Source organism: Leptodactylus fuscus, chromosome 4 (genome assembly GCF_031893055.1).
Source record: "Leptodactylus fuscus isolate aLepFus1 chromosome 4, aLepFus1.hap2, whole genome shotgun sequence".
Taxonomy (NCBI): domain Eukaryota; kingdom Metazoa; phylum Chordata; class Amphibia; order Anura; family Leptodactylidae; genus Leptodactylus; species Leptodactylus fuscus.
Window position 1 is genome coordinate 34930357 of NC_134268.1, and position 17347 is coordinate 34947703.

The 17347-nt window shown below is 44.0% G+C and overlaps 1 protein-coding gene across 1 annotated transcript in view; it reads left to right on the forward strand.

The window, feature by feature from the left end:
- The window catches only part of MATN2 (matrilin 2), a 77070-nt gene that overhangs the window by 53058 nt on the left and 6665 nt on the right, over window positions 1-17347 (forward strand). Inside the window, exons 13-15 of the mRNA XM_075270304.1 lie at window positions 3911-4033; window positions 14327-14740; window positions 16454-16606. Of these exons, the coding sequence (XP_075126405.1) occupies window positions 3911-4033; window positions 14327-14740; window positions 16454-16606 (690 nt within the window). The remainder of the gene's footprint in view (window positions 1-3910; window positions 4034-14326; window positions 14741-16453; window positions 16607-17347) is intronic.

The window sequence follows — 17347 nt, forward strand, 5'->3', positions numbered from 1 at the left end:
GCAGTACCCTGCTGATGCATCAGTCAAACATGACCCTGTGGTGCATGGGTGCTGCTATTTTGATAGAATCGCAGGCCTCTGGAATGATATCGGGGGACAACAATCCATTGCCTAGGCAGCCTGAAGCCTATTGAAAGCGTCCAGGCCTGTCTTCAATAGGATTCTATTCTAGGCAGCCTGTAATACAACTGAAGGCATTTTACAATATATTGCAATGCGTTAGCATAGCAGTGTATTGCATCAGTGATCAGATTGCCTGGGGTTCAAGTACCTTAGGTAGTCTAAAAATAACAGTAAAAAGATTTAAAAAAAAAAAAAAAAAACATTAAAAAGAACTAAAAATTAAATTCTCCACCCTTTCCCTAGAAAACGCATAACATATTTGTTAAATACATATATCCACATCTAAAAATACCCGCATTACAAAGTAATAAAAATATTTTCCCATAGTGAGAAAAAAATCAAAAGAGCTGAGCCACCTTTTTTTTTTTTTGCAGCTTAGCCTTCCAAATTTTTTTTAGATCAGAACACATGATATTCCCCAAATGGTAAGAATAAAAGTTACATACGGTCCCAGAACGAAAGATGCTTTATGCAGCCCCTTATACAGAAATATAACAAAAATTATAGGTGTCAGAATATGGCGACTGTAAGGAAAAAGTTTTGTTTCAAAGTATAGGGATTTTTTTAAGGTGTTAACACATAACTAAAACTATATAAATTTGGTATCACCATAAATGTGCTGACTTGCAGAAAATAAGTAACTGGTCATTTCGGCCATACAGCGAATGCCGTAAAAACTAAATCCATAAGAACAAAGTTTTTCTCTAATTCCACCCCATTCAGCTTCCTGGTACATCATATGGGAAATTAAATGGTACCATTACAAGGTAAAGTTGTCAGGTGCCTCAGTGTTGTAAACCAATAGAGGGCGCTCACTGGAATGTGCAAGCCTGTCTTCCCTGATGTAATTAGGAAGACAGAATCTCAGTGAAATAACCCAATAAAGGTTTGCTCCCTTTAGCATCATGCTCGACCTTCCAAGAGGCCTTTGTTTTGCAATGATGCTACGATTATTACCAGGTATAGTCTCTCAACCGAGGACGGACGTTTCAATGTTATTGCATCTCGTCAGCCTGGTGTAGAGAAGACTAACCTGGTAGAGGTGAGAGGCTTAGACAGGGTTAGGGGGAATATCGTCACTCCTTGGGGAGAGACCACCATATAGGTGTGTGGAGACTTATTAAGCCTTTAGCACTCCGCTTTGCAAGGGACCATGGGAAGAATATGCAAATCTGTCTTCCATGATGTAATTAGGAAGTCATGGAAGACAGATTTGCATATTCTTCCCATGGTCCCTTGCAAAGTGGAGTGCTAAAGGCTTAATAAGTCTCCACACACCTATACGGTGGTCTCCCCCAAGGAGTGACGATATCCCCCTAACTCAAGGTAAAGTTGGTCCAGCAAAAAGTAAGCCCTAATACAGCTCTATGAACAGAAAATTAAAAAATAAGGGCTTCTGGAACGAGGACGGGATTAAGATCTATCTGTACAGCATAGGAGTATTCTATAGTACAGTGAGAGTATTGTACTGTGCACCACTCAAACAGTAGTCATGGATCTGGAGGCCTACCCTGGTTCAAGAAGAACCCACCCTGGTTTTGGGTCTGACTGGGAGATCCTGTGTCCAGTCCGTGCCTGTTTGCTGTGACGCCCCCTCTCTTCTCTGTACACCATTGATCACTAAGGCAGGATTATTATTGATCAGATACAGAGCGAAGCTAAAGACCAGTACAATACGCGGAGACTGATCCTACATAATCTCTTCTGTTTCTGACCCACTAAACAAATTTCAAGGCCCATTACATCTTCTTCCTGCTTTGATCTGTAACTTAATTTGCAGAATTTTCTGCGCCCGTTCATTAGTGTGTTTTTTTTATTTCCCATTTTTACGCTCAGCTCAACATGACTGGTAACAGTGTGCAGGATAATAAGGGGACGTCGGTGCAGGCTGTGTCATTTAGATGTACTGTATAGAAAGACCATTAAAATTGTACTGGAAGCTTAGTAATGTAGTGGAATAGAAAGATGTAAAAGCAAAACTCATTGGATATCTGTTGCTAGAAGTGTGTATATTAAAAGTTGAGGCCTCATGCACATGACCGAGTGTGCGGGCAGAATGCAGGGCAAACTCTGTTTCAATGCTCCCTTCTAAGGGCCCATACACACAACCAAGCGTGCATCCGAGTTGGGGGCTGAGTTTACAACAGAATGCAGTTGTTTGACACTCGTGACATCCAAGTGTCATCCGAGTGCATGCGGTGATGCATTCATGTTTCAGTTTGTGTTGAAAGCGTTGTCTCCAAATGGAATTTTCATACTGATGACCTATCCATGCTGGGGTCATCTATTCTACCCTGTTATAAAGGAGATCCTTTCATGTCCTTGGGCACATGCAGTTTTATATACTGCTAGAAAGCCGACAGTGCCCTGAATATGTGCCCCATATGTGCCGTTACTGATCTCTGCCCACTGTCAGAAGGGTGTTCCTGACAGTCTAGCTGGGCTTTGAGGAACCACCCTGCTGACCGTTCTTGACCATTGCCCTGTACAGTCAGAGGGGGCATTCCTTAACACCCAGCGATGACGCCAAGCTGTGAGGAACCCCCACCCCCCTTTTCCCGAATGTACTTGTCTATAGATTAGTACTGGGGCGCGTTCTTCACAGCTTAGCCTCATCACTGGGCAGTAATGAACACCCCCTCTGACAGAGGGCAGAGATTGGTAAGGTCACTGATATTTCCTGACTTGGGGCACATAATGGGAAAGCTGACAGTGCATTGTATTCAGCGCACTGTCGGCTTTCTAGCGGTGTATAAAACCCAATAACATGTAAGGTCCTCTTTAATTCTCTTTTCCTACACAGATGCACAGACTTGTGATAAGTAAGCCACAACTATGGTTGGAACAGCAAATAATTAAGTTCCATTGAAGCAGAGTTGTGTTTGCAGTCACTCACTAGGATGAGTCTCCAGCTGCAGATAAGTCTTCCGTTTTTTCCATATTTTAACAGAATAGAATATCCCATGAATCATTTCAGTACCAAAAGTCCTAAAAGGCTGTTTGCTGGGTTAGGCCAGGGACACACAGGCTGACCATTTACCCTCTGTAATGAATAGGAGCGCAGTGGATGAGATTGCTCCACTATTCTCTAAGTAGGGATGAGCGAGCAGGGTTAATTACAAATTGAGATTTTCAGGGTTCACCACCCACCAAGAGCCGCTTTAACCATAGGGATAATGGTGTCAACTTACACAGAGCCCTATGCTAGGGAAGGACAAAACTTCCATTGGGCCCTATGGTATAGGGGGGGCTGTATTTGGACAGTTTTCCTGAGTTGTGAGTCCAGGCTTTCCCGACTCCAACTCATCCAAGTCCTTTAGTCCAGTAAGATAATTCTCCTGACTATTCTGCAGTGAATAGAGCATCACTATCTAGAGACATGGGAAGAAGGACTGAGCATGTGTGTCCACCATTACTCAGCTCGTCAGGTGGACGTGCACATTTCTATACACTGTGAACACAAGGTGGCACCATTCTATGTTTGCAAATGCATTATTTTTTTAGATTCCTACAATGAATGTGATATTTAATGATGGGACGACCATTGTAATACTTTGTGCTGACACATACACTTACATTAGTACAGACACTCCTGTAAGCCTGGTTACCATCACTGGTGTCCTATAGAGAATTAATAAGCGACCAGCTGTAATCTCTTGAGTAATCTGGAAGCAAGTATCCACTTCCCCTGCAGCGCCACCACAGGCGTTATTAAGTATTGCATAGTGCTCACTAAATCCTATCCCCGCTGAGTATTAATCGTAACTACATGGTCTTTCATTCACAGATAAAGATGTCTGCAAATCCACAGAGCACGGGTGTGAGCACCTCTGCGTAAATAATGAGGAATCCTATATCTGCAAATGCTTCGATGGATATATCTTGGCTGAAGATGGGAAGAAATGCAAAAGTAAGTAAAGTTCAGTAATTTGAGAATCATAAAGGTGGATTCAGGTAACTACAAGATCGGTGGGGTCTGACCACTGGGATCCCCCACTCATGAGAACAGGAATTCCCAGGTACCTCTTTGTAATTGGCACTCCATTTAATGTTGAGGACACAGGACCATCAGTCTCGTATCAGTGATTACCGGTTATTGCCAGTAGATCCCTTTAGGATTTTGGCAGGCCAAGTACTTAAAGAGGACCTGACGGCTCTCCGGACTTGTCTGTTTTTGCAAATACTTGGATGCACCATGCATTCAAAATTCTAGAAGCAGTTGGAACCCCGAGCGTTCAGACACCTGTCAATGGGAAAATCCCTTTAACAAAGAGGTGTGTCCCTATATAGTAAGTTGCTACGGGCACTAGATTTCTGGATGGGTCTTATTGGGTTTTGGTGCAGAGCATTACAGCCAACCATGACCGACTATGACTCCCTTCTCGCCTACAGTCCTCCACATTTATTATGGCATAAAACATTGGACTTGTATGCTTTTTATTGTTTTTGCCCTATGTATAAGAAAGGTGGAATATGCCTTTAAATCTATTGCCATGAGTGTTAGTGGTGATGCACATGGTAGGTGAGATAGTCTGCAGATACAAGATGACATACTGGGGTTATGTTGGGTAACAAGTCCAGGTTAATATTCATTAGTCTCGTGGCTTTAAGGTCCCGGTTTCACTGTCTGTCATCGGCGTCTCTCCCCATAAACAGAAGGAGTTAAGTCAGGAAAACTGATTAACCACAAATTGCACAATAGGATTTGTCTGTACAAGCAGATCTGCTGCCGCCGCCACCGCAGAGAATACAAAGCAGACGGGAACAGTTGGTGAGAAATTTTAGATGCATAATCTGTTTTTGTGTCCGGCTTAGCGGCCGCTCCAAGGAATCTGTATGATTTCATAAAACCATGCCGATATTTCCAACCTATACATTACTATCGAGAATTAGAGATTGTCCTATAGAGACGACTGAATGAATACTGGGAATACTAAGAATGGGCAACGCTCCTCCTCAAGGTCTGAGACAGAATGTCACTATATGTCATATATTGAGTCAAAAGTGGATATACTCTTGTGGAGCCTTGTTGAATATATGGGGACAGCACAGTACCACTACTCTTATCCTGAATATATGGACATAGCACATTACCACTACTCTGATCCTGAATATATGGGCACAGCATAGTACCACTACTCTTATTTAGGATATATGGGCACAGCACAGTACCACTACTCTTATACTGTATATATGATCACAGCACAGTACCACTACTCTTATCCTGAATATATGGACACAGCATAGTACCACTACTCTTATCCAGAATATATGGGGATAGCACAGTACCACTACTCTTATCCTGAATATATGGACATAGCACAGTACCACTACTCTGATCCTGAATATATGGACACAGCACAGTACCACTACTCTTATCCTGAATATATGGACACAGCATAGTACCACTACTCTTATTTAGGATATATGGGCACAGCACAGTACCACTACTCTTATACTGTATATATGATCACAGCACAGTACCACTACTCTTATCCTGAATATATGGACACAGCATAGTACCACTACTCTTATCCAGAATATATGGGGATAGCACAGTACCACTACTCTTATCCTGAATATATGGACATAGCACAGTACCACTACTCTGATCCTGAATATATGGACACAGCACAGTACCACTACTCTTATCCAGAATATATGAGCACAGCACAGTACCACTACTCTTATCCAGAATATATGGGGACAGCACAGTACCACTACTCTTATCCTGAATATATGGATATAGCACAGTACCACTACTCTTATCCTGAATATATGGACACAGCATAGTAACACTACTCTTATCCAGAATATATGAGCACAGCACAGTACCACTACTCTTATCCTGAATCTATGGACATAGCACAGTACCACTACTCTGATCCTGAATATATGGACACAGCACAGTACCACTACTCTTATCCTGAATATATGGACATAGCACAGTACCACTACTCTTATCCTGAATATATGGACACAGTACAGTACCACTACTCTTATCCTGAGTATATGGACACAGCACAGTACCACTACTCTTATCCTGAGTATATGGACACAGCACAGTACCACTACTCTTATCCTGAATATATGGACATAGCACAGTACCACTACTCTTATCCTGAATATATGGACATAGCACAGTACCACTACTCTGATCCTGAATATATGGACATAGCACAGTACCACTACTCTTATCCTGAATATATGGACACAGCACAGTACCACTACTCTTATCCAGAATATATGAGCACAGCACAGTACCACTACTCTTATCCAGAATATATGGGGACAGCACAGTACCACTACTCTTATCCTGAATATATGGACATAGCACATTACCACTACTCTGATCCTGAATATATGGGCACAGCATAGTACCACTACTCTTATTTAGGATATATGGGCACAGCACAGTACCACTACTCTTATACTGTATATATGATCACAGCACAGTACCACTACTCTTATCCTGAATATATGGACACAGCATAGTACCACTACTCTTATCCAGAATATATGGGGATAGCACAGTACCACTACTCTGATCCTGAATATATGGACATAGCACAGTACCACTACTCTGATCCTGAATATATGGACATAGCACAGTACCACTACTCTGATCCTGAATATATGGACACAGCATAGTACCACTACTCTTATCCAGAATATATGGGGATAGCACAGTACCACTACTCTGATCCTGAATATATGGACATAGCACAGTACCACTACTCTGATCCTGAATATATGGACACAGCACAGTACCACTACTCTTATCCTGAATATATGGACATAGCACAGTACCACTACTCTGATCCTGAATATATGGACACAGCACAGTACCACTACTCTTATCCAGAATATATGGGGACAGCACAGTACCACTACTCTTATCCTGAATATATGGATATAGCACAATACCACTACTCTTATCCTGAATATATGGACACAGCATAGTAACACTACTCTTATCCAGAATATATGAGCACAGCACAGTACCACTACTCTTATCCTGAATATATGGACATAGCACAGTACCACTACTCTGATCCTGAATATATGGACACAGCACAGTACCACTACTCTTATCCTGAATATATGGACATAGCACAGTACCACTACTCTTATCCTGAATATATGGACACAGTACAGTACCACTACTCTTATCCTGAGTATATGGACACAGCACAGTACCACTACTCTTATCCTGAGTATATGGACACAGCACAGTACCACTACTCTTATCCTGAATATATGGACATAGCACAGTACCACTACTCTTATCCTGAATATATGGACATAGCACAGTACCACTACTCTGATCCTGAATATATGGACATAGCACAGTACCACTACTCTTATCCTAAATATATGGACACAGCACAGTACCACTACTCTTATCCAGAATATATGAGCACAGCACAGTACCACTACTCTTATCCAGAATATATGGGGACAGCACAGTACCACTACTCTTATCCTGAATATATGGATATAGCACAGTACCACTACTCTTATCCTGAATATATGGACACAGCATAGTAACACTACTCTTATCCAGAATATATGAGCACAGCACAGTACCACTACTCTTATCCTGAATATATGGACATAACACAGTACCACTACTCTGATCCTGAATATATGGACACAGCACAGTACCACTACTCTTATCCTGAGTATATGGACACAGCACAGTACCACTACTCTTATCCTGAATATATGGACATAGCACAGTACCACTACTCTGATCCTGAATATATGGACATAGCACAGTACCACTACTCTTATCCTGAATATATGGACATAGCACAGTACCACTACTCTGATCCTGAATATATGGACATAGCACAGTACCACTACTCTTATCCTGAATATATGGACATAGCACAGTACCACTACTCTTATCCTGAATATATGGACATAGCACAGTACCACTACTCTTATCTTGAATATATGGACACAGCACAGTATCACTACTCTGATCCTGAATATATGGACACAGCATACTACCACTACTCTTATTCAGGATATATGACCACAGCACAATACCGCTACTCTAATCCAGAATATATGGACATAGAACAGTACCACTACTTATACTGTATATACTGTATGTGCACAGCACAGTACCACTACTCTTATACTGTATATACTGTATGTGCACAGCACAGTACCACTACTCTTATCCTGAATATATGGACATAGCACAGTACCACTACTCTTATCCTAAATATATGGACACAGCACAGTACCACTACTCTTATCCAGAATATATGAGCACAGCACAGTACCACTACTCTTATCCAGAATATATGGGGACAGCACAGTACCACTACTCTTATCCTGAATATATGGACATAGCACAGTACCACTACTCTTATCCTAAATATATGGACACAGCACAGTACCACTACTCTTATCCAGAATATATGAGCACAGCACAGTACCACTACTCTTATCCAGAATATATGGGGACAGCACAGTACCACTACTCTTATCCTGAATATATGGATATAGCACAGTACCACTACTCTTATCCTGAATATATGGACACAGCATAGTAACACTACTCTTATCCAGAATATATGAGCACAGCACAGTACCACTACTCTTATCCTGAATATATGGACATAACACAGTACCACTACTCTGATCCTGAATATATGGACACAGCACAGTACCACTACTCTTATCCTGAGTATATGGACACAGCACAGTACCACTACTCTTATCCTGAATATATGGACATAGCACAGTACCACTACTCTGATCCTGAATATATGGACATAGCACAGTACCACTACTCTTATCCTGAATATATGGACATAGCACAGTACCACTACTCTTATCCTGAATATATGGACATAGCACAGTACCACTACTCTTATCTTGAATATATGGACACAGCACAGTATCACTACTCTGATCCTGAATATATGGACACAGCATACTACCACTACTCTTATTCAGGATATATGACCACAGCACAATACCGCTACTCTAATCCAGAATATATGGACATAGAACAGTACCACTACTTATACTGTATATACTGTATGTGCACAGCACAGTACCACTACTCTTATACTGTATATACTGTATGTGCACAGCACAGTACCACTACTCTTATACTGTATATATGTGCACAGCACTGTACCACTACTCTTATCCAGAATATATGAGCACAGCACAGTATCAGTACTCTTATACTGAATATATTGGCACAGCACAGTACCACTACTCTTATCCAGAATATATGGACACAGCACAGTATCACTACTCTTATCCAGAATATATGAACACAGCACAGTATCACTACTCTGATCCTGAATATATGGACATAGCACAGTACCATTACTCTTATCCAGAATATATGGACATAGCACAGTACCACTACTCTTATACTGTATATATGTGCACAGCACTGTACCACTACTCTTATCCAGATTGGGCACAGCACAGTATCACTACTCTTATACTGTATATATGTGCACAGCACAGTACCACTACTCTTATCCTGAATATATGGACACAGCATAGTATTTGTCTGTCTGGATGGCCGGGTGCATGTGTGTCACTTACCTGATGAAGAGACAGCACCAAACTTCACCAAAAGAAGGGAATCCAGTGGAAGAAAACATGATAGTCTGGGCAATATTCTTCTCTAAAGCTTAGGGTCCCGGCATTCGTGTTGAGGTTACTTTGACATATAGCTTCTACCTAAACATTGTACAGAACAAGCAGGATAATGTGTTCACGAAGGAAAAGGTTTCAAGAATGATTTGAAGAACACAACAAAATCCTCAAGGTGTTGGCTTGGCCTCCAGATCCCTCAGATCTTAATTTGTTCGATTATATGTAGGATGTGCCATAAAACATGTCAAACCCCTGGGGCAAACCTCCCAACTTTCAAAAAACAGAAAGAGGGACAAAATGTGCGGCACGCTATGTGCGCAGTGGCAACTTTGTCTCCACCCACTTCTACATTGACTCCGCCCATTCTCACCCATTTTTTTTCAATGTGCCCACATACAGTATAATGCTCCTACAGTCACTGTTACATTATATGCCCCCACGTTATAATGTTCTCTTTCAATTGCCCTACAGTATGAAGTCCCTCTCCTTATTCCTCAGTTTAAACTGGGGGCCAATTGGGGGGACATTAAACAGTTGGGGTAGTTGAAGGGGAACAATAAATTAATGACAGCTGGAACGGAACATTAAAATGGGGGCAACTAGAGGGGGACATTAAACTTGGGCAGCTGGAGGGTGACTTTAAACCGTAAGGGTAACTGGAGGGTGACATTAAACTGGGGGAAACTAGAGGCGTACATGTTGCCCCCAGCTTAATGTCTTCGTTCAGTGACCCCCATTGTTTAATGTGCCAATCCAGCTGTCCTCAGTTTAAAGTCCTTCTTAATCGCTTCCTGTTTAATGCCCCCCTTCATCTGCCACCAATTTAATGCCCCCCTTCATCTGCCACCAATTTAATGTCTCCCCTTCATCTGCCACCAATTTAATGTCTCCCCTTCATCTGCCCCCAGTTTCATGTTTCACCTTCATCTGCCCCTAGTTTCATGTCCCCCCTTAGGTTACACACAAAGTTTAACTTAAAAAAAAGCAATGATACTTGCCTCTCCTCGCTTCCCTGCTGTTCTGTCTGCAGTCCCAGTCACAGAGTGTTCTGGGAGCTGCAGGTGCAATGTGAGTGACGTCATCACATCGAGCCTACAGCTCCCTATGCCAGAGCACACAGAGGCACAGTGGTGAGGCAGTGGCTGTCTGCTCCTGCTTCATTCACTATTGTATTCAACTCATCTGCATCCTCTGGACGCAGATGAGTTGAATCAGGAACATACCTCCCGCTGACCAGGACCACAGGAAAGGACCCGGAATAATACACAGGCACGGAGGCTAGCCATAGAGGGGCGCCTAGCAGCAGGGCCGCCATCAGGAATTTTGGGGCCCCATACAGCCTAAGTGTCTGCCCCCCCCCCCCCCCCGCCATTTTAAAACTACTTTATTTTGCGACATACCAATTCTGTATTACATTTCCCTTTATTTAGCAGCATTACAAGGCTTCATCAGATTCTATTTGCAGGTAAAATCTGCTACGTGTGACAGCGCCTATAGGGAGCCAACACCATCTATAAGAGCCCTCCTAATAAATCCTCAGGGCTTATTCACATTACGTTTTTGGCCTCCCTTGCCGGGATACGTTGGTAACCAGTCAGAATCAGCTGTCAACTTATCCCTGCACGAAGAACTGGCCATTAAAAAAAAAGGGGGCCTGCAGTTCTCCGTGCAGGGATAAGTGGGGAGCTGATTGTGACTGGTTACCAACGTATCCCAGCAAGGGAGGCCAAAAACGCAATGTGAACACTCCTTTAAAGTGAAAGTCCCACCCCCAAACAGGCTGCTATGCTAGTAGCATAGCGGCCTACATCATTATTAATACAAAGCACACGTACCTTTGGAGGTATTGTGTGCTTTGTAGTTCTCCAGCTAAAAACTTATATATTATATATTATTGCCCCAGTTCCCTCTCCGCAGTGCCGCACACCCGATGTCCCAACAATCCCCCTCCCCCCCCCCCCGTCCACCTTCTAACATCTTTCCACTGCCCCCTGCACCCATACCTCCCAACTTTTGAAGAACCAAAAGAGGGACAAAATGAGCGCCGCGGCAAATTTATCCCCACCCACCGTTATGTTGACTCCACCCATTCTCATTAATTTTTCATGTGCCCGCACACAGTATAATCCTCCTACAGTCACCCGTACATTATATGTCCCCCCTCTATCTCTCCCCCAGCTTCATATACACCCTTCATCTGCACCCAGTTTCATGTCTCCCACCCAATCTCTGCCCCCAGATTCATGTCCGCCCATCCATTTCTGCCCCCAGTTTCATGTCCCCCCCCCTCCATCTCTGCCCCCAGTTTCATGTCCCCTCCATCTCTACCTCCAGATTCATGTCCCCCCTCCATCTCTGCCCCATATTCATGTCCCCTCCATCTCTGCCCCCATATTCATGTCCCCTCCATCTCTGCCCCATATTCATGTCCCCCCTCCATCTCTGCCCCCATATTCATGTCCCCTCCATCTCTGCCCCCATATTCTTGTCCCCTCCATCTCTGCCCCCATATTCATGTCCCCTCCATCTCTGCCCCCATATTCATGTCCCCTCCATCTCTGCCCCCATATTCATGTCCCTCCATCTCTGCCCCCATTGTCATGCCGTCCTCTCCATCTCTGCCCCCATATTCATGTCCCCTCCATCTCTGCCCCCATGTTCATGTCCCTCCATCTCTGCCCCCATTGTCATGCCGTCCTCTCCATCTCTGCCCCCATATTCATGTCCCCTCCATCTCTGCCCCCATATTCATGTCCCTCCATCTCTGCCCCCATTGTCATGCCGTCCTCTCCATCTCTGCCCCCATATTCATGTCCCCTCCATCTCTGCCCCCATATTCATGTCCCCTCCATCTCTGCCCCATATTCATGTCCCTCCATCTCTGCCCCCATATTCATGTCCCCTCCATCTCTGCCCCCATTGTCATGCCGTCCTCTACATCTCTGCCCCCAGTGTCATGCCGTCCTCTCTCTGCCCCCAGTTTCACGTTCCACATTACACTGACTGACTTACCTTCTCCTTCGTTCCCTCGCAGCTCTCTGCGCACCTCTCTCTCACTGGCACACAGTTATAGACGCGATGTGACGTCATCACATCGCGTCTACAAGCCAGTAGCGGAGGCGGTGAAGCGAGGAGCTGACACAGGTCAGCTCCTCGCTTCAGCCGCATATGTGACAGCGAGAGAGGCGCGCAGCGGCGAAGCAAGGAGCTGACCTGTGTCAGCTCCTCGCTTCGCCGCTGCCGCCGGCTACTGGCTTTTAGACGTGATGTGATCACATCGCGTCTACAAGCCAGTAGCAGCGGCGGCGGCGAAGCGCTGACACAGGTCAGCTCCTCGCTTCAGCTGCATATGTGTCAGGGAGAGAGGCGCGCAGCGGCGAAGCGAGAAGCTGACCTGTGTCAGCTCCTTGCTTCAGCCGCATATGTCTTCAACTCAGATCTGTGTCCAAAACCGGGCCCCCCCCCATTTTTCAATTTGGCCGGGCCCCTGACGCCAGTACCAGTAGTACTGGCCTATCGGCGGCCCTGCCTAGCAGTATAGTTATCTATGATGTTTAGGGGTCCCAGTGACATACTGTGCCATACTCATAGATTACTAGGTGCACCTCTCCCTCTATACTATTCAGGCCAGTAAATCCAGCCAATACATGAAGCGAGTTTCATGGATGAAACTAGGTTGTGTGAATGCGGCTTTAACCCCATCAGTGCCATGATCACACTATTGCTTTCCAGCCCTGTTTGACTTATATGAAGTCCATCTTTCTAAATATTAACCATAAAAATAACCTAATAGTACAACAATATCAGACCAATAATTTCTGTTACATGAATTATTTCTGGTGTTAGGACTTCCCAGTGCAGAATTGTGGAGTTTGGAAAATTCAGGAGATTTTGTGTTTTGATGTCTTAGCATCGCCATCTGGTGGTAAAATTTGGTATTACGTGTAAGTGTAAGCACTGGATTTCATGCATTTCCTATTCCATGGTGTGGTTTATAAAATATCTGACAGCACACAAGAAAATCATTCTCTTAATATAATACTGGAGTATCTCTTTTTAGAACCTTTCAATGTACAGTTCCCCTGTTATTCCTCCTGGAAATGTATTAATAATTTCACAGCTGTGTTGGGGGGTGTCCTTGCAGGCTCTGACAATATCCAATCTGTGCTGACAGCGCCAGATTGCTTAGGGTCACATCCATTTGATAAAGGTAATGTCCAAATGTCGATGTATTCATAAATATTCAGGAGGAATAACAGAGGAACAGCACAGCATAAAGTTGTGGGAAAAGGATGTTTCAGAATTGAATTGGAATTGCAAACATTCACTAAAACAGACTTGTCTGGATGGTGACGGATCCTCTTTTATGGGTGCATCGGTCCATGTGCACAGGCCAAGGGTTCGAATATTTTAACTGTAGGCACTTTGATGACATCCGAGCCTTCTATCCTGCATTGATATCAATGGGGAGTTCCAGAGCATTGCAACCCCCCACTTGGTCATGTGCATAAGGCCTAAGCGTCTACCTAAATAATCAATAATATGTGTCTGTTTTCAGAGTGTGAAGAAGGACCGGTGGATCTGGTGTTCATCATTGACGGATCTAAAAGCCTTGGAGAAGACAATTTTGAGCTTGTAAAGCAGTTTGTGAATGGAGTCATAGACTCGCTAGAGATCTCGCAGAAAGCCGCCCGTGTAGGACTGGTCCAATACTCCACTCATGTCCGCACAGAGTTCACTATGGCACAGTACAGCTCAGCCAAAGACATGAAGAAAGCCGTGTCCCAAATGAAATACATGGGCAGAGGCTCCATGACTGGGCTTGCCCTGAAGCTCATGTATGAGAAAAGCTTCTCAGAGGCTCAGGGTGCGAGAAGAAAGTACCTGGGTGTGCCAAGGGTGGCAATCGTCTTTACTGATGGACGAGCTCAAGATGAAGTCTCAGACTGGGCGCGTCGGGCAAAGCAAAGCGGTATTTATATATATATATATATATTTATATACTGTCAGCTCACCATATTTACCACCTAATACAACTGCAGGAAACCAATGTGAAGGGGTTACCCAGGGAATAACAAGGCTTATCAGTTCATACCTTGCACTTCTTACAGGGGTTGTCCCAGGGAAGATTATTAAAATCTGTCTTCCATAATGTAAATAGGAAGACAGTGCCTCAGTCATGCAGCCCACTAGGGGGCGCTCCCTTTAACATCATGCCCGACCTTCCCAGAGGCCTTTGTACAATGATGTGGGATTTTACCAAGTACAGTCTCTCAGCCGAGGACAGCTGTTTCCATCTATTTGGATCTCTTCAGCCCGGCGTAGAGAAGACTGACTTGGCAGAGGTGAGAGGCTTCTAGACAGGGTTAAGGGGATATCGTCACTCCTTAGGGAGAGACCACCATATAGGTGTGTGGAGACTTATTAAGCCGTATGCGCTCCACTGAGGGATCATGGGAAGATTATGCAAATCTGTCTTCCATGATGTAATTAGGAAGACTGAGGCACTGTCATGCGATGATTTCCCCCAAGTTCTAGCATAAGCAGAAGTCTTCATGCTTCATGGGGACCCTTATATAGTACTAACCCTACTGTACAGGGCCACCATGGGCCCCTTGTCTACCGACCCACAGTGGATTAGGCTGTGTATCAGTCGTTCACTATGCTTATCGAAGAGGGGGCTCGGGGGCTGATGGAGATTTACAGACACTAGAAGACGTCTTATGATTTGCTTATGGCTCGTTTTGATCACTGCGGGCCGTCTGAGGAGACAATGATGGTGTATGAGTCATGGTGAGATGCTTCTCAGGGAAAATGTAACAGCTCTCGCTCCATACAAAAGTGATAACAAGTGAGGGAAATATATCAGATGACAAATACTCTACCATTATTACGGCGAGCTTTGCCGCAGCTCACCAATACTTACTGAGAATAAGAAGAATGGAGTCCAAGGATTCTATACTAACAGGTCTGACTGGATTGGATATGGGCGAATATTCGTGTGGTTCGTTTCGTACCAAACTTGTACAGAGATGGTATTATTATATAATGGCGTCTTCTCAGACCCCAGGGTATAAGAATTGGAGGCCCAGGGGAGGTGAAGGAAAATAAGAAACACACTCACCTTGTCTCACCTCTCCCGGACATCTTTGCTGCATCCGATGGTCTCCTTTGTCCTCTTCCGGCATCTATCTGATGTTACACACCCTGGGTTCGGTACAGTTTGCCCATATGTAGCAATGACCTATGGTGCCCCCCCCACCCATAAACAGCACCCAAACATTCAGTACCCCTGCACTAAACAAATACACTATGCATCCACTTCAAGGTTTGGCTCAAGAAAACGTATCGAAAACTATAGTGACATTTTTCCAAAAACGGTGTCGCAAGCCACCCTAATGTTGAGGCCCCTCAACTGCATTTTTTGTTGCAGATTTTGCGCTATTCTTTTAGCCAAAGCCAGGAGTGGATTGGAGACATCGTATGTATAATCACTATAGCAGTGTGCTGCGGTTGTACATCATCCAGCTCTCACAGTACAGATGCGGTGTAATCTTCAGAGGTTCTCGGCCCCGTAGGTCTCCTTAGTCGCCGGCGCTTGTGGTCAGCTCAGGTCACTTGGAGGTTGTTGTAGATTTAATGGATATGATGTCATTATGCAGCACTCCTCCTGTCTCCTTCTCAGGCATCACCATCTATGCTGTTGGTGTTGGCAAGGCCATTGACGAAGAGTTACAAGAAATTGCTTCATCGCCACAAGAGAAATACGTTATTCATGCCGATGACTTCAGCTCCATGGGATACATCACTGAAAAATTAAAATCCAGCATCTGCGATGGTACGGGGGTATTGTGTAGATTTATTATTCAACCATTACAAGGATCTATCATACACATTATGAGACACGTCAGGCCTATTGATGTATTTTCGGATTCCGGTTATTGTAGCTTATTTTACTGAATTATACATAGCGGTATACATAGAAGTTTCACGAATATTTACAAGGTTCATCCCACTGTTCGGTCTGAAGCGGAAGTGCTATTATTATACTCTGGGCTGTTTTCAGACCCCAAAGTTAATGGTGTCCCAGGGATGGCGCCGAAAAAAAGTGCGCTCCCTCGCTGCCTCCAGTGCTCCCAGCCTCCTGGGTAATGTCATAGGCCCTAGGGGACTGCTGAGGCCTGCTATTGGGTCTTTAATACAAGTGCCATTGGTGTGCCATGTGACTGCTGAGGCCCAAAAATTTTGGACACTTGCATTGAAAACCCAATAACAGGTTTCAGTGGTCCCCCAGGGCCTCTGACGTCATCCATATGGCCAGATAATGTGGGAAAACAGCCAAAGTGGACCCAGGTAGGGCTATAATTTTGAGACATATTCTTATAGGCTCAGAGATCAGTTTACATATGATTACAGAATATAACTGTTTGAAAAACCACATTGCAAGAAGGATCCGCAACATCTTGGGTATGTATAAAATTTAACCTTTAATCCATGAGTTAAAAATGAGCCCCGATGGGCAGGCAAACAAGATAACTAATACATAGTAAAGTGCAGAAAAAGGTCAGAAAGGTGGATA